The sequence below is a fragment of the Oncorhynchus mykiss genome, chromosome 6 (genome assembly GCF_057628025.1).
Source record: "Oncorhynchus mykiss isolate SJ-2025 chromosome 6, ASM5762802v1, whole genome shotgun sequence".
NCBI classification, from domain to species: domain Eukaryota; kingdom Metazoa; phylum Chordata; class Actinopteri; order Salmoniformes; family Salmonidae; genus Oncorhynchus; species Oncorhynchus mykiss.
Window position 1 is genome coordinate 71,147,105 of NC_143027.1, and position 24,185 is coordinate 71,171,289.

Consider the following 24,185-nt stretch of genomic DNA (forward strand, 5'->3'; position numbering starts at 1 on the left):
CGAGGCCTGTATTCTGGAACGGCATCGATTTGGAGGTGGAGGGTCTGTCATGGTCTGGGGCGGTGTGTCACAGCATCATCGGACTGAGCTTGTTGTCATTGCAGGCAATCTCAATGCTGTGCGTTACAGGGTAGACATCCTCCACCCTCATGTGGTACCCTTCCTGCAGGCTCATCCTGACATGACCCTCCAGCATGGTAATGCCACCAGCTATACTGCTCGTTCTGTGCGTGATTTTCTGCAAGACAGGAATGTCAGTGTCCTGCCATGTTCTGGATCTCAATCCCATTGAGCACGTCGTCTTATTTCCCTCATTAAAATGCAAATCAATGTATAACATTTTTGACATGCGTTTTCTGGATTTTTACGGACTGTAACAAGGAAATCCCAACACAAGCTGCCCAGTGACACGAGCCTACCAGACAAGCTACATGCTTTTTATGCTCGCTTCGAGGCAAGCAACACTGAAGCCTGCACAATAGCACCAGCTGTTCTGGATGGCTATGTGATAATGCTCTCGGTAGCCTATGGGAACAAAACCTTTACAAAACAGGTCAACATTCAGCAGCTGGGCCAGACGGATTGCCAGGAAGTGTACTCAAAGCATGCGTGCACCAACTGTCAAGTGTCGTCACTGACATTTTCAACCTCTCCCTGACCGAGTCTGTAATACGTTTCAAGCAGAACACCATAGTCCCTGTGCCCAAGGAACCGAAGGTAACCTGCCTAAATGATTACCACCCCGTAGCACTTACATCGGTAGCCATTAAGTGCTTTGACAGGCTGGTCATGGCTCACATCAATAGCATCCTCCCGGACAACCTAGACCCACTCCAATTTGCATAATCTCTTGGGGCGGTATGTGATCTCAATTGCACTCCACACTGCCCTTTCTCCCTTGGACAAAAGGAACACCTATGTGAGAATGCTGTTCATTGACTGCCGCTCAGCGTTCAACACCAGTGTCCACGAAGCTCATCACTAAACTAAGGACTCTGGGACTGAACACCTCCCTCTGAAACTGGATCCTGGACTTCCTGACGGGTCGCCCCCAGGTGGTAAGAGTAGGCAACAACACGTCTACCACACTGATACTTAACACTGGGGCCCCACAGGGGTGTGTGGACCCCTCCTGTATTCCCTGTTCACCCATGACAGCGTGGCCAAACACGACACCAACACCATCATTAAGTTTGCTACAGGAAAGGGCGGGCTGAACAGGCCCCCATTAACATCAATGGGGCTGTAGTGGAGCGGGTCGAGAGTTAAGTTCCTTGGTGTCCACATTACCAACAAACTGGCATGGTCCAAACATACCAAGACAGTCGTGAAGAGGGTACCTCAAACCTATTCCCCCTCAGGAGACTGAAAAGATTTGGCATGGGTCCCCAGATCCTCAAAAGGTTCTACAGCTGCACCATCGAGAGCATGGTTGCATCACCGCCTGCTATAGCAAATGCTCGGTAAGGCGCTACAGAGGGTAATGCGAACGGCCCAGTACATCACTGGGGCCAAGCTTCCTGCCATCCAAGACCCATATAAATAGGCGGTCTCCGAGGAAAGCCCATAAAATTGTTTGAGATTCCAGTCACACAAGACTGTTTTCTCTGCTACCGTACGGCAAGCGGTACCGGAGCGCCAAGTCTAGGACCAAAAGGCACCTGAACAGCTTCTACCACCATTAGACTGCTTTACAATTCATACAAATCGCCACAGGACAATTTACTTTGAACTCCCCTCCCCCTTGTACACTGATGCTACTCGCTGTTTGTTTGTTACCTATGCATAGTCACTTCGCCCAAACCTACATGTACAGATTACCTCAACTAGCCTGTACACTGAATCGTTACCCCCGCCATATAGCCTCATTATTGTTATTCTTATTGTGTTATATTTTAGCCTACTTGGTAAATATTTTCTTCCGCTTGAACTGCACTGTTGGTTAAGGGCTTGTAAGTAAGCATTCCACGGTAAAGTTCTCACTTGTTTTCGGCGCATGGATCAAATCAAACTTTATTTGCCAGATTTTAATCCCACTAACACAAAATGTGAAATAATCCAAGCGGTCTGAATACTTTAGCAAGGCACTATAAATGGCTTTCTCCATATGCTTTTAACATAAGAGTTGAGAAGTATGGAGTGTGACATGGGCACAGCTGGAAATCAGAGTAGTGGTAACAGAGTGTGTGATTTGAAGTGGTGCCAGTGCCCTTGGCCTGGTCTAGTTTCTCTTCATGGACCAAACTCCAAAATTAGGTCTGGCATATTCAGGACTCATTAATTGTGGCTTTGCCTAAAATGGATGGCTGCTGAGAGAGCGAGCGAGCATGAGGCACATTTGTTCAAAGACCCAAGATTCCACCCGTGCGTGCAACTGTAAGAGTACAAAAGCCCTACTGTGCTATTAATGCCTGTGGGTGGTGCTACTGATGTGCGGATACATACACCATCAGCTTTCCAGCAGCCCCTGCCATCCAAACAGTAATGATGGTTGTGCTGTGTATGCCAACACTGCTTTTAATGTATACAATGGTACTCAACTATATACAAAGCAATGGGATCACACTGTTCAATTTTGTGATGTATGCCAAATTACATCTCACTAGTGGACCAAGAGAGAAAAACATAGATTTATAGTAACCTTTGACAGCCGCCTACTCACCTTCTCATCGTTGGCAACCAGCAGCGTCTCCATCCCCGTCTTTAACCTTTGGAGCTCCTGGTCTGTAGAAAGGAGTCATACTGTAGTTGCCATCATGTACCTATGTATGCAGTACCATAATATGACAATGTGTTTGCAATCTGTCATTTTCTACCCCATTTAGGCATATGTAAAATAGATGGCGCAGAACTTCTCAGATGGAAAATGTCTCATCTAGCCAGGGAAAGTCAACAGTATGAGCTAGAGGTCCATACAATAAAGCAGAAATGAAGTAGAGAAAGTTGACAGGCAGCCATGTGCAATGGAAAAGACATATTCTGAAAATGAAACTTAATCACTCAACTACAGTATACCACTAGTAGCAAGAGCACAATGCCATATCAAGGTTATGGTACTGGACACCAGTTGGCTGACATTAACAGATCAACAGTCCCTTCCCAGTGGAAATTCTGTATTCTGATCAGTGATTCCATATACTCAGTTGAAGAAATGTGAGCTCATTAAAATGTTGCCAGACAGAGGAAGCCAAGGTCCATTCCTGGGTTTGATTTTCTTGGAGCCCCGCGACAGGGTATGCAAGACAGTGTGAAAGGAGTGCATTTAGGGAAGGGATAAGATGGTGAGGTTGAAAGCAATGTGTTAAAGTTGTTCAATAGTGTTAAGGCTTACGCTTGTTGTTGAGCCTTCTCCTGTACATATCCTCTAACAGTGGAAATTATGCAATGTGGAGAGAGAGAACCATTGTTAGACACCACTCGCATGCAGGCACACCTTTTGCTGCCACTGTTGCAGCATGTTATTGATCCATGACTGACAAAAACCTGTTGACAAGTCACCAAGAAAGGACACATTGCTCCTTCATTACAGAACAAACCCTGTATTAAAGTTACTCAGTTTGGAAGAAGCGTTTGTTTGGGTGCTTACCTCTCTCCGAGGTCTCAGTGGACAGTGGTCTGGCCAGGAGCTGTGTGTGCAGGCTGTCTATCTCAGCATTCTTACTGAGCAGAAGCTGCTGGAGGTCTGATAGCTCTGCCTGTGTGATTGGGGGGAATCAGGAGCATGCATAAGCTACCACACTCTTATGCTCTCAGAAAGACAACACATACATAACATAATCCTCATACAACTGTTGGAGACTAAGTCAAATCAATGTTTATTGGTGGCGTAAACTGTTTAGCAGATGTTGTAGTAGGTACAGCAAAATGCTTATAAGTACACACTCAAGCTTGAAATCTAAAGCTGATTTTTACATGATTTGGCTGGTTCATCTTTCCAGAGCAGGCTATATGTTTATATAGGGCAGACTGAAGTTCATAGTAGCGCATCCACATCCCACATGACCATATATAGCCTGATAATGTAGTCAAAAATGTGTTAGACTAGCAGTGATTAAAGTTAAAATACATATGAACAAAAAGGAGATTCACATCTGTCCCGAGTGAAAGTTTTTAAAAAATGGCTCAATGAAGCAGTTCAGGAAAAGGTGAAATTGAGAGTTTGGAGAGTGCAAGGGAGTGAAAGAGTGAGCAAAAGAGAGCCAGGTAGAGAGCCAGCGAGGTATGGCAATGGGGTGTGTTAACCAAGGCATTGTTTAACCGCCAAGAGAAACCACCAAGGGAATGTGCCACCATTTAAATCCATTTCTACAAAGAAAATGGTCAGCAGATTTGTAAAGAAAATAAGCTTTTGTGAATGACTTTCGTGTCTGTATGACTCATCTAACTGGGCAGAAAAGCAGATTGGACAGAGTTTAGGAAAACTGCAGTTAGCAGAGGAATCTGGGCACTACTAGTACAGTCTAGACATAACAGGAGAGGAGGTAGGCTAATGTATGTTTGTTATACCTTTGTTGCTTTGAGTCTCCTCTCATACTGGGACTTCTGGTCTTCAAGATAGTCTACTTTCTCCTTGAGAAGTCTGAGCTCTTGAAGTTTGACCTGGGGACATTGATAAGAGGATATACAACTTGTCATTGTCACAAATGTACATCAACAGATAAGGGATTGTTTTAATAGTCTGGAGACTGTCAATTAGTCCATGAGTTGTATCTGCTAACTATTCTCATAACACCACAATGAAATGCCTCTTAAAAATGATGCAGTACTGTGCATGGATCAACCCCCTTATCTACACACTAAATGGGATTGCATTGGGTCTCATGAACTATGCATGTGCAAGTTTGGTGGTGAGGGGTTCCTTAGTGCAAGCACAGATCTAAGTGTCAGAGCCTTGGGATCATGCCATACACAGTGATGGACGACTACATGCTTAGGATCAAAGGTCATGCAGACATTCTCTGCCTACACTCTCGCTTCCACAGCAGCACTGCTCCTCAGAAGTACTGGAGCTATTCTCCACGCCTGAGAATGGGATCACGTCAGGAGGCTCCTCCAGCCCACTGTTGTGTACCTCCTCTGGGCTACCCTCACAGGCGAGCCCCTGGTCTGGATTTTGGGCATCCGTGGACCAAGTGTCGCAGGCCTTCTGTAGGCTGCTGTCAGCCTGCCCTGTTTTCTCCCGGATCCTGCAATTGATCTCCTGCTGAAACCTACACATCTGCTCCTGCAGCTCACTAATCAAGTTTACGACACTCTGACACACAAAGAAGAGAGAAATAAGGAAAATTTAAATAAACACAGAATGAGAGGAAGAATGAAAAAAGGGAAGGACTGTGTGTGGTGTTCCTCAACGATATACTAACACATTTTTTTACATAATAAATGGAATGTTTAAAGCCATGCACTGTTTTGGGTTTAAATGTCTGAGTGAACCACAATGAGAAACAGGTCTGTAAGGTCTAAACACACTCTGGGCCTGTGAAATTGTTTTGTCAGGGTAAATAGATTAGGTACAGGAGGTACCTAATCTCACACACACACACACACACACACACACACACACACACACACACACACACACACACACACACACACACACACACACACGTGTATGCTACTGCCACATGAAAGAAACAGTCTAGTCCATTAGTGCAAGGCAAGTTCTCATACTTAGAGCGTAAACAACCATAGAGCTATGCCTGGACTGTGGAAGTATCACATGGTGTCCAGTATAGAGGATATGACAGATATATGGAGAGCTGTCCACAGCTATATATAACCATGAGCTTAGTGACTGCTCCAGAGCAGGGAGGCCTCCAAAGTGAGAGTGTCAATGTGTGTGCGTATTCACATGCATACTGTATGCTTGAATGGTCACACATGGCACATCAGTGGAATGTTCAAAGCAGAGGTTTCATTCTCTCCAGAAAGCAGTCATAGGGAAGGCAGTGTGTGAACATGACCAGAGCAGAAAGACTATTGCACCACATGTCCTTAAATTACTGAACCTACTGAATATCCTCTACATTACAAACCACAGGTATGGATCATTTCCTGTGTTATGCTACTCAGTCTTGAAAGGGGTGGGGTTGCCTCATTTAACACCTTCCTCTGCATCTCACACAATAGGCCAGTCATGATTTCAACAACATCAGAACTGTAGACTGAAACGTAAAACCTGTCGCCGAGTTAAAGTCTACTCACCCTCAGGTTTACCCAGTCATCCATCATGCCAGCACGGCTTCACATAGTATGGATGTGCTCTGGGGCACAAAGGCTCATTGACAAGCCATGTTTTGCAATAGTTCGGAGGAAGATGTTGGACCTTCATGTGGTGATGGGTGTAGGTAACCCAACATACCATATGGGCTTAAGAAAACATACATTTCAGGTTGAACTAAAAACAGAGCTAGGACTCTAGCTGAGAGCTAGCTGAAACTTCTCTCCATGTAGTCCAGGAAGAGGGTAGAGTACATTTTACTCAGTCTTTAAAAGTATGTTTGTCATAAAGTCAGCTGCTGAATACATAGTTGGGTCTCCTAAAACATGAACAGGACTTCTACATACACTCCTGTCATTTCCTTGTGAAGCTCACTTCACTAAACAGATATGTCACAAGGGACATGAAACAAACCCCCTTAGAGTCCTGACAGAATTCAACTTCCCTATACTTGTTCAAGCGCAACATTAGTCTAAAAACAAATAAAAACCTGCCAGATGTTGTAATCACAGACATGCTAGTCTGTCTCAGGGACTCAACTCTGACCTCCTCTGTCATACCTAAGCTTAGTATTACTCATCATCCCTCCTTATGTGTGTGTGTCCTTACCTCTGCTTTGTGCTGCCTCTCTACTCCATGAAACTGTTTCTCTTCCATGTCCACCAGCTTCAGTTTCAGGTAGGACACCTCTCCCATCAGATTCAACTTCTGACTCTCCAGTGACGTCCTGCTAAGGAGCTCCTACCACCAGGGGAGACACACGTGTTAATACACCAATCATGCAAATGGTTAAAGACCACACACACACACACTGACCGTTAGAGACAGTAGTACAAAGACACCAATCTCAAACAGAACTTCTACTCTGGACACTAAAGAAGCTATCGTCTAGCTCTGCTCAGTTCTCTCAAAGTCAGACAAACCATCTGCTGTCAGACGCAGTCCACACAGCTAAATATACACAGCTTCTGGGCACTATTTTTACTGCCCCTCTCAAAGGCAAGCACAAAGCATGCATAGGAGAGCGTAAAAGAGCCCACAGTTCCCATACAACAACAACTAGAAGTACTGTAGAGGCTTAGCATATACCTTCCTATTCGAATGAGAATTGCTATCAATCAAACATACTGATTAGGACCTTGCTTGATACACTAATTATCCCTCTTTATCAGAAAAACTGTCCCCTTTGAAAGTCCCCATTTCTCTCAACAGCTAATTATGTTGATTTCAGGCAAGTGCAAATTCTCAGAGGCTGCCCAAATCTGATATTTTTTTCACTCTTTTGTATTTTGACCAGTGCAGCTCTGAAAAAGCGCTGATGTGAAAAGATCTGATGTGATTGGTCAAAAGACTAATTAGTGAAAACATATCTGAATTGGGCTGCCTGCGTAAACACAGCCTTAGAAAGGTCCAAAGAAAATATCCGAAGCACTGAGGCAGGCCGACCATGGGCATTTAAAAATGTAGCTATTTTGAAGCAAAAAGGGTTGGGTTTCTGAGAGGTTTCTGGGAGAGTGCACATGGAAAATATTAGAGCTGTGTCACTAGTAAGAGATTTGCGGCTCAGGTCCAAAGCCTCATAATGACCAAATCTCATGGAAACAAACCCGGCCCTTCAAAACAACCCTGCTGTACAGAGTTAACCAGGGGTGTATTCATTACGAAAACTGTTTACAGTTTAAGAACCAAATGGAAACAAACAGAGCAAAACAAAATTTCAATTGGACAAATTCAGGTAGGTCCCTCACGTTTCTGTTTAATACACTTTTTGCAACAGAATTGAAGTTTGCAATGGCTACCAAATGAAACGCATTGAAGGCATTTGAAGAGTCTAACAAAGTCTGCATAGTATACAGAATTTATTTGGGAGAACTTTGGAGCAGTTGAAAGCCTCTCCTTGGAAGGATGATATACTGTAGCAAAAACAACTCACTAGTATGCTAAGTTTGTCCTACCTCAATTTCCAGTTTGTATGGACTGACAATAGTCCTTTTCATGCATGAAGGCTAAAGATGTTGCTGTCATGAAGTTATCTTAGCACAGTTGTAAAGAGGATCCTTGATTCTGACTGAGTTTCCATGTCTGCTCTGAGTTTGAACTCCACTGCACCTCACAGGAGTGGAAGACATGGACACCACCTCTACTGATGACAGAGCACTCCCTTCATCCCTGCTCTCTCTCTCTCTCTCACTGCTTCTTAATCTCTCAGTCCATGTGAGATTAGGCGATGTGTCCAACCTCATCTGGGTGGTTATGGGTGTGACCGACTATGCTCTCTGTCCTGTGCACACCTACCCAGTCAGGCCAGCCCTAGAGCAGAGCACCATGACCAAACCTTCCAGAGCGGACGGATGCTCCACTCCAAGAATCAGTCCTGGATGGGAACAGACCACACTAAATATTTGGGTTGTCACAGAGATCTAGAGCCTGGCTCACTGGGATCCTGGGGAGGAATTTCCTCCTGGGATACTGGACTCTCTAGGAGGTAGTCTACCATGAGACTCCTAGATAGTCTGCTAGGAGACAGTGTGTCTAAATCTAAATGTCCTCTACTCACACATGCATTATTTGAAAGTATTCTAGTCATACATAAAGCAAATGTCATGATGTCAGTCTAAGGAAGAAGGCATGATATTTGTGCTGCTGTGATGCAGACTTTCAGAACACTGTTTGAATAGAAACAGGAACTGTTTGAAAGTGGACAGGAACTGTATGGAAGGGAACCTGATAACCATACAAAACGAGGAAGTTGATATCATACTGAAGCCAGTCTAAACTGAGACAAGGTTGCAGTTCATAGGTTTGTATGGATGGAAGAGGAGCAGAGTGTGAGGTCCTTACCTGCTGCAGCATCTCTTCTGTAGAGTTGAGCTTGTGTTGATGTTCCTCCAGAGAACTTTCCAGATCACTGATCTTTACTCCCTGAGCTTCCACCTGGTCCGTCAGAACGCTCACCTGTGTGTGTGTGTGTGTGGAATGGAGGAGAAACTCAGTCACACCAGCAGGCAGCAATACTTCAACATTTCTGACACCCTCCTTTCAATGTTGTCAACCCCCTTGACCTCTGTTCATGCTTCATTCCCACACTCTCTTTCTCCCTCCCTGCCTTTGCTCCTTCCTTCCCCCTTTCCTGGCTCCACCCTCCACCTGGGAAGTTATCTAACCCCAACATCCACATGCACTTTCCCAGTCATTAAAATCACCTCTCTCTGCCTGCCATCCATTTCACAACATATCAGCACCTTAATTCATATACCCTTCATACTGCCAGATAACAAATATTTACAAAGCTGAATGAAGGACTCTTTGTCCTTTATGAGTTTTCTCAGTTCAACTCATCAGGCCGGCTCTGCACTACTCATGATATAGATACAGCTGTTGAGAAAACAAACTAGGGAAAGAGCCAATCGGTTACAAAGGCGGGGCTCAACCAGCCAATCAGATGGAGTTTAGTGGAGGAACACGTTAGTGTGTACATGAGACCTATACACAACAACAAGACATCACATCTGTGAATGAACAGAGGTGTGTTGTAGCCAGCAAATCTGGACCTGACTGCAGAAAAACCCTTACTCAAAAGCCCTGCGGACTAGTGTACGCACGCACACACACACACACACACACACACACACACACACACACACACACACACACACACACACACACACACACACACACACACACACACACACACACACACACACACACACACACACACACACACATAAACATAAGAAGTACTGCCCTTGTTCCTAACCCTTGTTGATACCTGTTCAACAAAACAACACAACAACACTGGATTAATCACCCCCCCTCTCAATTCAATTCAATTCAAGGAGCTTTATTGGTATGGGAAGTATATGTTAACATTGTCAAAGCGGGTGAAGCATCCCTCTCTCTCTCTCTCTCTCTCTCTCTCTCTCTCTCTCTCTCTCTCTCTCTCTCTCTCTCTCTCTCTCTCTCTGCATATCTCTCTGTCTCTCTCTACATCTCTCTCTCTGTACAACTCAATCTCTATCTCTCTACATCTCTCTCTGTCTCTCTCTCTCTCTCTACATCTCTCTCTCTGTCTCTCTCTACATCCCTCTCTCTCTACATCTCTATCTCTCTACATCTATCTCTCTCTCTCTCTACAGCTCTCTCTCTCTACATCTCTCTCTCTGTCTCTCTTTACATCTCTCTCTCTCTCTCTACATCTCTCTCTCTCTCTACATCTCTCTCTCTCTCTCTACAGCTCTCTCTCTCTACATGTCTCTCTCTCTCTACATCTATCTCTCTCTCTCTCTCTACATCTCTCTCTCTCTGTCTCTCTCTACATCTCTCTCTACATCTCTCTCTCTACATCTCTACATCACTCTCTCTCTCTCGCCATCTCTCTCTCTCTCTACATCTCTCTCTTTCTCTCTCTCTCTCTACATCTCTCTCTCCCGCCAGAAATCTTGCTTGTTTGTAGGTGACCAAATGCTTTTTTTCCACCATAATTTGCAAATAAATTCATAAAAAATTCTACAATGTGATTTTCTGCATTTTTTCTGTCACAGTTGAAGTGTACCTATGATGAAAGTTACAGGCCTCTCATCTTTTTAAGTGGGAGAACTTGCACAATTGGTGGCTGACTAAATACTTTTTTGCCCCACTGTATATCTCTCTCTCTGTCTCTCTCTACATCTCTCTCAATTCAATTCAATGTGCTTTATTGGCATGACGTAACTATGTACATATTGCCAAAGCTTACTTTGGATATTTACAATATTAAGATAATAATAATCAATATTGTCAACCATTGAACAATAACAATATAGAGGACATGTGCAGGTTGGTCTGTGCTCACTGAGCCTGTACTTTGTCAAGGTTTTGATCAGTAACCATGGTCAAATAGCCACAGTGTACTGTTGATTTAGGGCCGGATAGCACTGCATTTTGTGTTGGGCTTTTGTTTCCCAATAAGCAATGTAGTTTTGACTGTGTTGTAATGTGGTTTATTCTGATGATTGGATGTTCTGGCCCTGAGGCTTCAGTGTGTTAGTAGAACAGTTTTGTGAATTCAGCAACAGGACCAGCTGGATGAGGAGACTCTTATTTTCTCAGCTCTCTCTCTCTCTCTCTCTCTCTCTCTCTATTTGTCTCTCTTCCTCTCCCTCTTTCCCTCTCTCTATCCCTCCCTCTGTCATGACTGATACATGATAGAGCTACTACTGTTTATATTTTATTGAGGGCACCAGGGGGCCAATGCAGTGTAATGTATCCTCTTGTATATCAGTAGGCTCATATTCAACTCGGGGGATTCAACTTCAGCTGAATTGAAATAATAATTGCTGTAGGTGAGGGGTATATAAACATTACAAACAACTCCTTTATATGCCAATGTGCCGCAAAACACACATGCCTACAGACACAGATAGCTAAAAATACACATGCATTATGGCAAATACAAAACATACACATGCATACACTGTTTATGACATAAGGTAATCTTACCTGGAGGACAAGGGACTCTTTGTCTCCCTCTAAGCGTGTCAATCGTTCTTGGTTAGTCTCGCCGTTCACAGGGGACTGCTGGTTTACCTACAGAGGAGCGGTCAGTTACTGGTCAATTTGTGGTCAGTACAAGTACATCTGTGAAGTGAGAGGAGTTACCCACAGTGTCAGCTCTACCTTGAACCAGGGCTCCCTGAAATGAAAGCTCAGACTGGAGAGAACAACAAGAACACACACACACACACAGCATTGGTATCACATTTCATATAACCTATTGTGGCCGTGGGGTGAGAAGGTCGTGAGTGTGGAATTCTGTAAGAGGGTTATGCTTCTTAAGCTTTCATTAAATTATTATGAATATTTTAGTATTCTAAGAATTTGATATTTGCTTCTCGAACCAAGGTTGCAAGCCCTCATGCCTTCCTAAATAATGGCTTAGCCGTTCATGTATGAAACCAAATTAGAAGAAATTGTTGAGAAATCCAGACTTTTTTCAACCACAACCATGGAAAGTTTGTGGCACAGCAACTTTGAGGCTGAGCCAACCAGCTCAAGTGGTTTACAGTAATTGTGAAATACCATTAAACCTTTAATAGACTATGTAAGAACACTCTTGCAGATCTAACCGTTGAAGATTCAGAATCCACAGCATGTGGCCGGAGTTTAACTTCCTTCAAGAGTCATAGGAAAAAGAAGACAAATGATGCGTTTAGCCATATATCTTTTGAACAATAGAATATGCAAATGCATTCTCTTCAGTTATTTCAAAGGCTGCAAATAACAAATATTTGCGCAACATAAACATCCTGTAAACAAGTCCAAATAAGCAAGTCAGTTTGGTGAAAGAGAGAGAAAAAGCCTTTGTATATTATCATCTATCAGGCCATTTTGTGTCCAAGTTAATCCGTGACAACGAGGTCCAGATGGGATCAGCCAGCAAAGAGCTAAAAACGTCTCCCTAATGACAACAAGATGGTGAAGGAGAATTCAGGAATGGGCTGATCATAACTCCATCCAGTCTAGTTCTATCAGGTCTATTTCAGGTGCTTCCTGTACTGTGCCCCCAGAGGAAGGACAAAGTCTGAAGTGAAAACACATGTTGCCCATCCATTCATCCATTCATTTATTCTCCTCAGGTACTATGACCTCTTGACCTGTCTGGTGTTTACCTTTCACGAATCCCAGTATCTCCCGACACATGTTTCCTGCCCTTAATTAGTGATTGGTCACTGGGACCTTGATTGCTGATTGGCCGCAGGGACCGTGAAACAGGTTAAGCCTGGTGCACAAGCTCACCATACCAGATCTGGTTCCCATTCAGTGACACGTTTAAATGTTTTCCTTCTATCCTAGATAACATCCATTTAGCCACAGACTCAGATTAGCCTACATATTCTTCATTGAAATTCAGTAAAAGTTCCTCAACAGATGGATTGACAGGTTAGCCATATAGCTAATTGAACTATACTGAAATAAAGTTTTCCTGTTATCGTACCATGTATGAAGGCTATGTAGGAGCTCATCCAATCCTAATCACCTGCAGAGTTATGGGTATAGCTCCATTAAGGAACAGCATCTCAATCAGTTCATCTGCTTTCTCTGTGAGAGCTTCCCATGTCTGGAACACACTGCCATCAGACACACACAACTGCGCCACCTATCCCACCTTCACAAAAAACAAAGACATGGCTAAAGGCCAGTCATGCTTGTGAACATAATCCCCAGCTGTTTATTACCGCTTTCCATGTTGTCTGTAGCGTGTGAGGTGTGGAAACACTGTTGCTTTTATGTATTTTGTTTTGTTGCTTTTTTTGCTATTGTTCTGCATGCTACGTGTTGCTTGTTCTATGTTGCTCTGCACGTGCTCACTGCTCAATGTTTGTCTGTATTGTAATTGTTTTAAGAACCTGCCCAGGGACTGCAGTTGAAAATTAGTTGGCTGGCTTAAACCGACACTTTTACTGAATGTCCCTGTAAACATAAAAATAAACTAAACTTAAATAAGTAAAATATTGTATTATTCCTGTACAGTAAAGAATCGCAGGGAGAGTTGGGTCCCGTGTGGCTCAATTGGTAGATGCCAGGGTTGGATTCCCATGGGTGGCCAGTACGAACAAGATAAAATAAACAAGGTATTTTTGCTACATTAAATACATGCTTAATCATGTGGACAAGTATCCTGCCTATATTGTATGGTGTTTTGGAGAACATGGGGGTCATGCTAGCAGCAACTGCATAAGGTTACTGTGAAACCAAGGTAAATTAAAGACATTTTCTCAGTTCCACGCTACGAGCAGTTACTGCCTTTTTGCTTTTTAGGACAGTACGACGCACAACTTTCCAGCTTATGGTCAAAACAGGTGAGTCTATACTATCAATGTTTCTAACTGTGTTACAATGAGCAACTCCACAACACAAGTCTTTCTCCATGTGCATCTCCAGTATGCAAGGAATTCCACTGTAATAACAATAACCAGATTCCTCTATACAGATGCAGTACAGATGTATTAGCAGGGAAAATGCATGAAAGTGAAACTTCAGTCTCTTACCTTTTTCAGCCAGGCAAAATGCTTATAAAAATCTATGTTATACTCCATTCTGTTGGCCCATTGTAGCTTTGACTATATCCTCCCTAAAACTCTACACTGTAACTTATCCAGAGAGAGAGAGAGAGAGAGAGAGGGAGAGAGAGAGAGAGAGAGAGAGAGAGAGAGCAAAAAAGGAAGCAAGAGCACGATAGACAAGAGATTGATTAATAGAGTAGAGCTCAGAAAGAAAGATACTTTATCACTGTTGATCTCCCTGATTCCTTCTATCTTCTTCCTCTTCCCCTCCTTCCCTCTCTCTTGCTGCAGAGAGACTGTAGTGGGGACCCTGTGGTGTGCTGTGTCTGGTGCGGACCCTGGCTGTGCGGTTTGGAGCCCAGACAGAGGCAGGCTGAGAAGTGACTAGTCTTCTTCTCCTCCTCTCTCTCTCTCTCTCTCTCTTACGCACATACACACACAAACAAACACACTCCCTCTCTCTCTCTTGCTGTCCGTCTCTCTCTTTTCATCGCTCTCCCTCTCCGTCTCATACACAAACATTATCACTTGGTTATTTTTGTCTGTATCCCCCCCTTTCTCTCTCTCTCTGAAGTACCCCTCGATGTAGCTACTTTTGTGATCTCTCTAAAGGGGCACCGTAGAGAGGGAGCATTCTGCTATACATGCTTGTCACAGATGTGGTACGAACCAAGAAAGGTAGGTAGACAGAGAGGAGGGGGAGGAGGAAGAGAAAGAGGAGATTAAATAGGCGGGAGGGAAGGGATGGAGGGTAGGTGAGGAGGATGAAAGGGAGAATAGGAAGGGGAGGGAGGGGGATAGAGTAGTTGAAGTGGAGTTAGGTGGGGAGAGTATCAGATGTTCCTTTCCTTACCCTGAATGTGCATAGTAAGTATGTGATAAAGTTTATGTGCAAATAAAACCAACATCAAAATGCAAGCAGGAAGGAGTGGATAAGGAGAAGAAAGAGGAGGAAGGGATGGAGGAGGGGAACTAACTGCTCTCAGTCTGAGCAGCAGCTACCTCTGGATCTCATTACCAGTGGCAGATGAGAGACCCCTGCTCTGGCTCCTACTCCTGGGTGAAGAGGGGATGGGAGGGGGCATCCACCCCTGAATAAAGACCACCACAAAACAGACCTTATGCCTTCATGTACCCTATAAATACTGGGGGTTATCTACCTTGCTCAAGCCTCCTTTCAGTTACTGGCCCAATGCTCTTAAATGCTAGGCTACCTGCTGCCCTTCTGGCTGTTGGAAGTGAGCTTGATTCAATAGCTGCCGTTACTGCAGAACAGATTTGATCATTGTAGCCATGTATTGTACAATGGAACCCAGAAACAAGGTTTCCTGAAAAACATACACCACACTAGCCAGTTTAGGGTGTGAAGTGAGTTTAGGCTGTGTTGAAGGTACTCACCCCTCCCTTCTCCAGCCACTCTAACAGGGTGTGTGCTGTGTCTATGGGGACCTGTCTCCTCATGGACTCCTGGTCCACCTGGCCCTCCAGGGCTACCCTGAGATCCTCTACCAGCTGTAGCACCCTGATGTCGGGGGTAATGGCTGAGGTCAGGGCAGGAATGAGGGCAGAGTCCGAAACCTGGGAGGGGTAACCCTGGGCCCCAAACTTCAAGAAGGCCTCGCAGAACCCTCCTGCCAATAAAATGAAATAATTTAAGTTAGAGTTATGGTTAGGGTTAGGGCAAAAATCATAGTGGAGATACAGCCATCAGAGCCTTAACGCTAGCTATCCCAGAGTCTAGCAATCAATTTTGACTTGTTTTGATTTTCTGAAATCTGATTACTATAAACTGTTCGGTGTTGAATATATTGTATGTGACCGCTCCACAAACAGGCTGTCAGGATTGCTGAGTGAAAGTACTATGTGATGATCAATGTCTCATGTCAGTTTGAATTTCCAAAGCGAGTCACTGAATACATCAACATACTGTGTGAAATAATTGAAAACACCCAACTGCTACCTAGCCAGACCACTGGAGGGCACACTCCCACTACAATGCTATCTTCTACAGTGCCTGAATGCTGTCAGCTTTGAAAGTGTTCTCTATAGGGATATTGTAAAGACATTGTATGTTGTATTGACCGCCTCGATGAGTAAAGGCAGTGGGTCAAAGTGCTGTGCTCTGATGGTCTTTTAAATGTTGCACTAGTCTGCACATATATAGATATTCATGATCTCATGTCACCTTAGATGCATGCCTATTATGGGAATTGCTAGAATGTTCATTATTAGCATTATGCTAGCCTGTATGACTATCTCTATGGGTGAGGTCATTATCTTCTCAGTCTTAGAGCAGTGTGCTGTGGGTCATTAGCACTATGCTATCTCTATTATTAGGAACCGCAACAGAGTCATCAGATATACTGCTGTGGTTGTGACAAACAGTGGTGATTGAAATGTATCACCCCTGTAAGAAAACAAGGAGAGCTGAACAACATGGAGAGAGAGCTAGTTATAGAGCAAGGTGGACAACTACAGACAAGGATGAAGAGACAATAAATCAAACCTTACTTTTGTATTTGTCTTTCTAGCACCGATCTGGCTGACAGCTGCTTTACTGAGGAAGTTTTTACATTCTATGACTGTGACATGTGGATTTATGGACCTTAGTTGAATGCACTGACTGTAAGTTTCTCTGGATAAGAGTGTCTGCTAAATGATCAAAATGTAAACCTAATAAAAATGATAGGGTATGAATGGAATAGATCAAGTGGGGGAAGAAGAGAGGCAGCTTAAAAAACTAGCAGGAAGGTTGATATACAGTAGCCTACTGACAAGGACCATCTATTCAAAACCTGCGAGTTTCCCCCGGTAAAATCTGCTCTAGATGGAAACAAACTCAATCCCAGGATCTCAAACTTCAAGATCACAAGAGGAACTTTCCTTTCCTCATTTCATGTAAAATCTAAAGTAAACCATTTTTTAGATTATGCTTAGAAAGAACTGAACACAATGTAACAGTCCTAAGTTAATCTATTTAAATCTCAATGAAACCTTCAAGACATTGTCAAATACCAGTCTAGAGAGAGCAGTAATTGCAAGCCGGGTTGTCTTTGAAGAGGTCTTAATAAAATTGAAACTTACCAGCGATAATGTCATCCATTTGCTCCAAGGCTGCCTCCAGCATGTGGCTGGCATCTGACGTCATGGCAACGGGCTACTTCATACACTGTTACTCACTGGATCACCTTGCACTAGTAGAAATTGAAATAGAGAGAGGAGGAGGGGGATGCGGCGAGTGAGAGTAGAGCCGGTGAGAGGAGGGTTTGAGAGAGACGGAGAGGGGCAGAAGGAGCCGAATGGAGGCGAGTAAGAGATGGGACAGTTTTCAATCATGAACTAAAATGTAAAATCAGTCAAAGAGAATCTAATCAGTACTCAGATGACTGGAGCTTTAGGGAGTACTCTTTACCTCTTAGATCAAAATTAGAGCAAAACAACAACAGCTGCCCCAGCCCTTTTTCCCATGTAAAAATCCTCCATGGATGTGACTTTTGGCTTTAAATATTCCTCTCATTTTGCGGGCGGAGTTCATGCCATTGTCAGCAGTCCTTTCCACTTGGGATGGAATACCAACCTTAGCATTGTTTGTGTTTTTGTGGGCCTCCCGAAAAACTGCATTGCAGTGCTAGCTGTGCCACTAGAGATTCTGGGTTCGAGTCCAGGCTCTGCCGCAGCCGGCCGCGACCGGGAGACTCATGGGGCGGCACACAATTGGCCCAACATCGTCCAGGCTAGGGGAGGGTTTGGCTGGCAGGGATGTCCTTGTCCAAATGCGCACTAGCGACTCCTGTGGCGGGCCGGGTGCACATTCACACTGCTCGCTGTCCTATCACTGCCTGGTATACTGGCAACTGCACCGTCCACAACCGCAGGGCTCTCAAGAGGATGGTGCGGTCAGCCCAATGCATCCCTGGAGGTACAATGCCTGCCCTTCAGGACATCTACAGCAGCCAGTGTCACAGAAAGGCCTAGAAGATCATCAAGGACCTCAGCCACCCGAGCCACAGCCTGTTCACCCTGCTACCATCTAGAAGGTGGAGACAGGTACATCAAAGCTGGAACCAACGGACTGAAAAACAGCTTCTATTTCCAGGCCATCAGACTGTTGAATCATCACCACTAGCTGGCTTCTGCCCAGTACCCTGCCCTGAACCTTAGTCACTGTTACTAGCCGGCTACCACCCAGTACTCTTGCCTACACCCTAGATACTTATATTCTGGACTGACATTGCTCGTTCTAATATTTCTATTTTTCTTAATTGTCTTGTGTTTCTTTATTTTTTCATGGCTGGTATGATTTTTATGGCTTTTATGTTTCCCTCAGCCTGAGAATACGGAAGTTATAAAATACTGAAACAAGGTTGAATCAGTATAAAGATGGTACTGACCAGCAGGACTCAGTCACAATCATTTCTGTATAGCATCCACAGTTTACCTTATGTCACTGTCAATCAGACAGTTAGACACAACACAGAATACCATGATTTTAAAGAGCTGTCATGCTTGGCTACACTAGGGTAGCACAACCAAGGCATTATTTGGAGGACACATAAGAGCCTTGTACTGACAGACGGACATACTGTAGGAGGACAGGATGACAGACAGTTGGATACTGATAACCAATGCAAACATGGACCAATGGCTGTCATAACAAAGTCCAAGTGAAAACCGTATGGATGCTGTAGACAGAACGGAGAGCCATCATCTCTGTCACTACAACCTGTTTTGGACTATTTGCTGTATAATTACACGCACACGCGCACACACACACAAACCTACTCACAGGAAAATGTACATTGCACATTGCCACATTGTATTACATCCCCTGTTCACAGATGTAATCGTGTAATCCTCTTATTTGGTCTATTTACAAATCAAATCAAATTGTATGTGTCACATGCTCCGAATACAACAGGTTTAGACCTTACCGTGGAATGCTGACTTACAAGCCCTTAACCAACAATAAGGTTCAAGAAATAGAGTTAGAAGAGGGGGGTCAATGCAAATAATTGGGTGGCCATTTGTTTCGTTATTCAGCAGTCTTACAGCTTGGGGGTAGAAACTGTTTTCCTCTACACCAGTGGTTCCCAAACTTTTTATAGTCCCGTACCCCTTCAAACATTCAACCTCCATCTGCGTACCCCCTCTAGCACCAGGATCAGCGCACTCTCAAATGTTGTTTTTTCCATCATTGTAAGCCTGCCACACATACACACTATACAATACATTTATTAAACAAAATAATGAGTTTAAGTTTTTGTCACAACCCGGCTCGTGGGAAGAGACAAAGAGCTCTTAGAGTACCAGGGCACAAATAATAATACAACAATAATCAACAATTTTGGTCTTTATTCAGCCATTTTACAAATACAACTTTATTTGTTATTTGAAAATTGTGAATAACTCACCACAGGTTAATGAGAAGGGTGTGTTTGAAAGGATTCACATAATTCTGCAGTGTTGGGTTGTATTGTAGTCTTAGCCTTAAATAATTTTCCACACACAGTCTGTGCCTGTATTTAGTTGTCATGCTAGTGAGGGCCAAGAACCTAGCAGGGAGAGCTAGTGAAGGACCTGCAGAGAGCTGGGACCAAAGTAACAAATCTTATCTAGTTATCTGTTAGTTAGTTAGTATCTGTAGTTGGTGAACCAGGCGAGGCAGTTTGAGAAACCAAGGCTATTGAGTCTGCTGATAAGAATACGGTGATTGACAGAGTCAAAAGCCTTGGCCAGGTTGATGAAGACGGCTGCACAGTACTGTCTTTTATCGATGGCGGTTAAGATATCATTTAGTACCTTGAGCGTGGCTGATGTGCACCCGTGCAGACTGAAGGAAAAGCTGCCAACAAGTGCTCAGCATATGTGGGAACTCCTTCAAGTCTGTTGGAAAAGCTTTCCAGGTGATGCTGGTTAAGAAAAGGCAAAGGGTGGCTACTTTGAAGAATCTCAATATTAAATATATTTTGATTTGTTTAACACTTTTTTGGTTTCTACTTGAGTCCATAAGTGTTATTTTATAGTTTTGATGTCTTCAAGAAAAACCCTTGAATGAGTAGGTGTGTCCACACTTTTGACCGGTACTGTTGTTTGCCAATGTGTTGTAATCACACACATTTAAGGGTCGATATGTAGACTGCTTATTGAATCACAGATAAGGTTGTTACTTCATAGCACTCTGGCTCCATAGTGGCAGAGATGCAATCACTAGAGGAGTGATAACCTACCAACTGAACTGCACCACAACAAAACGTATCTATCAGATTAGTCAGATATGATCAAGTCCTTGACCAGAACCAGAGTGCTGCATCATCCTACCATCCTATTGTATAGTTAATTTAAGGTCTTTGGTATATTAGAAAATGTGCTATCTAGAACCTAAAAGGGTTATTTGGCTGTCCCCATAGGAGAACCCTTCGAAGAACCCTTCATGTTCCAATTAGAACCCTTTCCACAGAGGGTTCTACATATAATCCAAAAGGGTTCTACTTGGAACCAAAAAAGGGTTCTCCTCTGGGGACAGCCGAAGAACACTTTTTTGAACTTTTTTTCTAAGAGTCTATAATGACATCCACTCTAAACGTTTTGACTTGTAGGCCTATTTTAGTCACAGCCATTCGGTTGTTGGCTAAATAAATGCTTTTATTTCTGTCCAGGGAATTACAAAAGCACTTTAATTATATGGTACATACACTGTGTTTGCTCCCACAAACCTCTGCACCGCTCAACACAATCAACACAAGTACAGGTTTTAAATTGAATCCCATTCCATACACTGTAACCATGAATCTGTCTTCGGTATTGACTGAAATCTATCATTTCTATTTGATTTGACCTACATTGACATATGCCGTCGGGAGAATGTTCACTCGCCGTGATATTGCCCCATGGGTAGCATCTGTTGGGGGCAGGATGGCTTATTAACAGTGTTATAATGTACATTTAGCCAGCGGGCTGCTACAATTAATGGTACATTACACACTACCGCGACATACTGTATGTGGATCTGTTTATCTTCTGTAGTGTAATGTGTTCACATAATCCAATTGAAATGGTATTGTGTTGCAGATTCATTTGTAATAGAGTGTTTATGTTACACTGTTGCCCCTCTGTTCCATTTGCATTCACCTGTGTTTTCTTTTGATAGTGTACGTGTCCTATCAGCAGAGACGGTAGAGAAAGCGAAACATCTCACAGGCAATTTTTTTCCCTGATTGGGCAGGGTGGGGTGAGCGGGGGTGAAGGGGGAATAGGTAGACCAGAGCCAGCTGTTATCGGGCAGATTCCTGTTGAAAACAATTGTGAAGGTTCCTGTCTGTGTAAGTGGGCTGTGCCTCTCATTTGTGACCATCTTTGAGAATGAATGCCGGAAAGCATTCTCACATAAGAAAGGGAACGCCCACTTACACAGACAAGAACCTTGACCTTTTTGTTTTTATGGTAAACAGTCTTTATGTAGCATCTTCATTATCCACCATCTTTGCTATCTGTATAGGAGAGCATGGGGAGGCAGTGATGTGCTGCTATGCCTTACAAGGCCACCAGAGAGCATCAAATGACTAGATACACTATGTCAATGACCAAATGTTGTACGCATGGCAATCATGAATGGTGTTCTGTCTAATATACTGTTTAGAAAAAACACATCATAAAATAGTCTACACATCAAAACATAGGCTACACATCATAACATAGTCTACATGTCATAAAATAGTCTACACGTCATAAAATAGTCTACACATCATAACATAGTCTATACGTCATAACATAGTCTACACATCATAAAATAGTCTACACATCATAACATAGTCTACACATCATTACATAGACTGCACATCATAACATAGACTGCACATCATAACATAGGCTACACATCATAACATAGGCTACACATCATAACATAGTCTACATATCATAACATAATCTACACACATAGTCTACACATCATAACATAGTAAACACATGTTAACATAGGCTACACATCATAACATAGACTACACACAAGTAAAAGATGGAGTGGGGTAACTGAATTGATTCGCTTAAAAATGTCAGTCCATTTATCCATTGATTCCTCGTGTTTTCTCTCTCTCTCTCTCTCTCTCTCTCTCTCTCTCTCTCTCTCACTCTCTCTCTCTCTCGCTCTCTTTTAAATGGTTGCAGGGTATTTTATCCTCCCAAGACTGTTACACGTGTAATATGTTTTATATCCAATGACAGTTAAGATCATTAATGTTGCCATTAATTTGAAAATGATCAAAACTGCCAGTTCAGTGTTCGGTTGCAGTTTGGCCATGCAGCTCTCTGTAAAGGCAGAAAGGCTCATACAGTCCAGTGAAGATTAGATTGCTTCTCAGGGCAGTGAGCCTGGGTGAATCCTCAGAGAGCTGCACACAAAGACTGGCGCAGAGAGATCAGAATGGTGCCTCCTGGGTAGTGATGATGTACAAACCTTGGCCTCTCCTGAATACCATAACAAATGCCTTCACCCTCCAGCTAAGACCATTAGCGGCCAGATAAATGCAGGGTGTGTGTGTGTGTTTCATAGGGTTTATGTACATGTGGGTGTGTTGGTAGGAAGTGTTTTGTAGAGGGACGATGTGTGTTTTCTTATATGTGTGTCTGTCAGTGTGTTCATGCACTCTACACAGTCTTCCTTTCAGACCCCTAGACACTTGTATGGCCACAGGGTGTATCCTGATGGCTTATTGGATTCCTTTTAGTGATGGCCATTAGCTAAACAAATAAAGGCATGTCTCTGTGTTACGACCTCCACCACTGTGGTCACAGGATCAACATTTTAACTTCAAACATGAAACCAAGCAGAACTAGTTAGGGTGGGGAATCATATACAGTACCTTGGGACTTTGGTCTAGAGGTGTTATCTCAGTGAATGTTGCAAGGTATTGTAATAACAGAATCAATGCACAAATATATTTGTATGTGCATGCAGTCATTCCTGCCTATTAGCCTGTGTTTGTGCTTGTGTGTACGTGCATGCGTATGCCTGTGTGATTGACTGTTGGGTTTAGTGAACTTGACGTTCCGTCATCATGATGACACTGACCTTCTCTCCACCAATGTGTTCTTGCTAATGCAGTTCCCAGAGAGTGGAGAAATCAATTGCTCAGTCAGGACAGGAGGTGGACTGGTTCACCATGGTCAGTTTACTGACTGCTGCACTGAGCACTGCGTATCACCTCTTGATTTGATTTGATTTATTCGTTTCCCCATTAGCCGACACCAATGGCGACAGCTAGTCTTACTGGGTTCCGACATAACAAACAAGATATTACAGACAAAATACATTTAGAAATATGAACATGTCGTTTGTGTGTGCATCTATCAGTTACACATACATGTCAGTACAAACACACAACAAGTAGGTCACATGGGGGAGAGGCGTTCTGCCAAGTGGTTTTGCTTTACTTGTTTTTTGAAACCAGGTTTGCTGTTCACTATAGCTGGGAAATGTATTTAAAAAAAGCTGTTGGCATGTCTGGTAGGGTATGTGTGTCAGTGCTGTATGTAAGTTGACTATACAAATAATTTGGAATTTCCAACACATGAATGCTTCTTTTAAAAACAAGAAGTGATGCAGTCAGCATTTTCTCAGCCAAGAGAGACTGGCATCCATAGTATTAATATTAGCCCTCTAATTACAATGAAGAGCAAGCTCTGTTCTGGACTAGCTGCAGCTTAACTAGGCCTTTCTTTGCAGCGCTTGACCATATGACTGAACAATAATAAAGATAAGATACAACTATAGCCTGCAGGAATTGCTTTGTGGAGTGTGGTGTCAAAATAGTATACATTTCTTAAGTTTTGACCATGATAATTTACAATCTAAGGAAACACCAAGTAATTTAGTCTCCTCAACATGTTCAACCTCCACGTCATTCATTACCAGATTCAGCTGAGGTCTA

The 24,185-nt window shown here is 43.3% G+C and overlaps 2 protein-coding genes and 1 long non-coding RNA gene across 22 annotated transcripts in view; 1 reads left to right on the forward strand and 2 right to left on the reverse strand.

Annotated features, from left to right (window-relative positions):
• Nucleotides 1-14,751, reverse strand: part of ppfibp2a (PPFIA binding protein 2a) — a 37,394-nt gene extending 22,643 nt beyond the window's left edge. For 2 of the 20 annotated variants that reach the window (XM_090238764.1, XM_090238760.1), the window contains exons 1-8: nucleotides 14,248-14,622; nucleotides 11,699-11,785; nucleotides 9,062-9,175; nucleotides 6,830-6,961; nucleotides 4,507-4,599; nucleotides 3,587-3,695; nucleotides 3,332-3,364; nucleotides 2,663-2,724 (exon numbers count right to left, since the gene is read on the reverse strand). In XM_090238764.1, the coding sequence (XP_090094890.1) occupies nucleotides 2,663-2,724; nucleotides 3,332-3,364; nucleotides 3,587-3,695; nucleotides 4,507-4,599; nucleotides 6,830-6,961; nucleotides 9,062-9,175; nucleotides 11,699-11,785; nucleotides 14,248-14,295 (678 nt within the window). In that variant the 5' untranslated portion in view covers nucleotides 14,296-14,622. Of the gene's footprint in view, nucleotides 1-2,662; nucleotides 2,725-3,331; nucleotides 3,365-3,586; nucleotides 3,696-4,506; nucleotides 4,600-4,966; nucleotides 5,255-6,829; nucleotides 6,962-7,036; nucleotides 7,239-8,175; nucleotides 8,595-9,061; nucleotides 9,176-11,698; nucleotides 11,786-14,247 lie in introns of those variants that run through there. The other 18 variants (XM_090238756.1, XM_090238754.1, XM_090238757.1 and 15 more) reach the window with 17 other exon arrangements.
• On the forward strand, nucleotides 13,728-14,643 carry LOC149983070 (uncharacterized). The gene is made up of 3 exons (XR_016496845.1): nucleotides 13,728-13,830; nucleotides 14,018-14,058; nucleotides 14,554-14,643. It is a non-coding gene; the product is annotated as an uncharacterized LOC149983070 (long non-coding RNA).
• An 885-nt stretch (nucleotides 14,752-15,636) lies between the features above and the next one.
• LOC149983071 (liprin-beta-2-like) lies at nucleotides 15,637-17,458 on the reverse strand. The gene is made up of 2 exons (XM_090239455.1): nucleotides 17,347-17,458; nucleotides 15,637-15,893 (listed from the first exon to the last, which is right to left on the reverse strand). The coding sequence occupies exons 1-2, from the start codon at nucleotides 17,408-17,410 to the stop codon at nucleotides 15,637-15,639; spliced, it is 321 nt and encodes a 106-aa protein (XP_090095581.1). The 5' UTR covers nucleotides 17,411-17,458.
• Nucleotides 17,459-24,185: the final 6,727 nt, after the last annotated feature.

Excerpts from the sequence above, each read along its gene's own strand:
- LOC149983071 (XM_090239455.1), bottom strand. The coding sequence starts at position 17,410 with ATGACGTCAGATGCCAGCCACATGCTGGAGGCAGCCTTGGAGCAAATG. Across the intron at positions 15,894-17,346 it reads AATGGATGACATTATCGCTG|GAGGGTTCTGCGAGGCCTTC; the intron begins GTAAGTTTCAAT and ends TTTTATTGGCAG.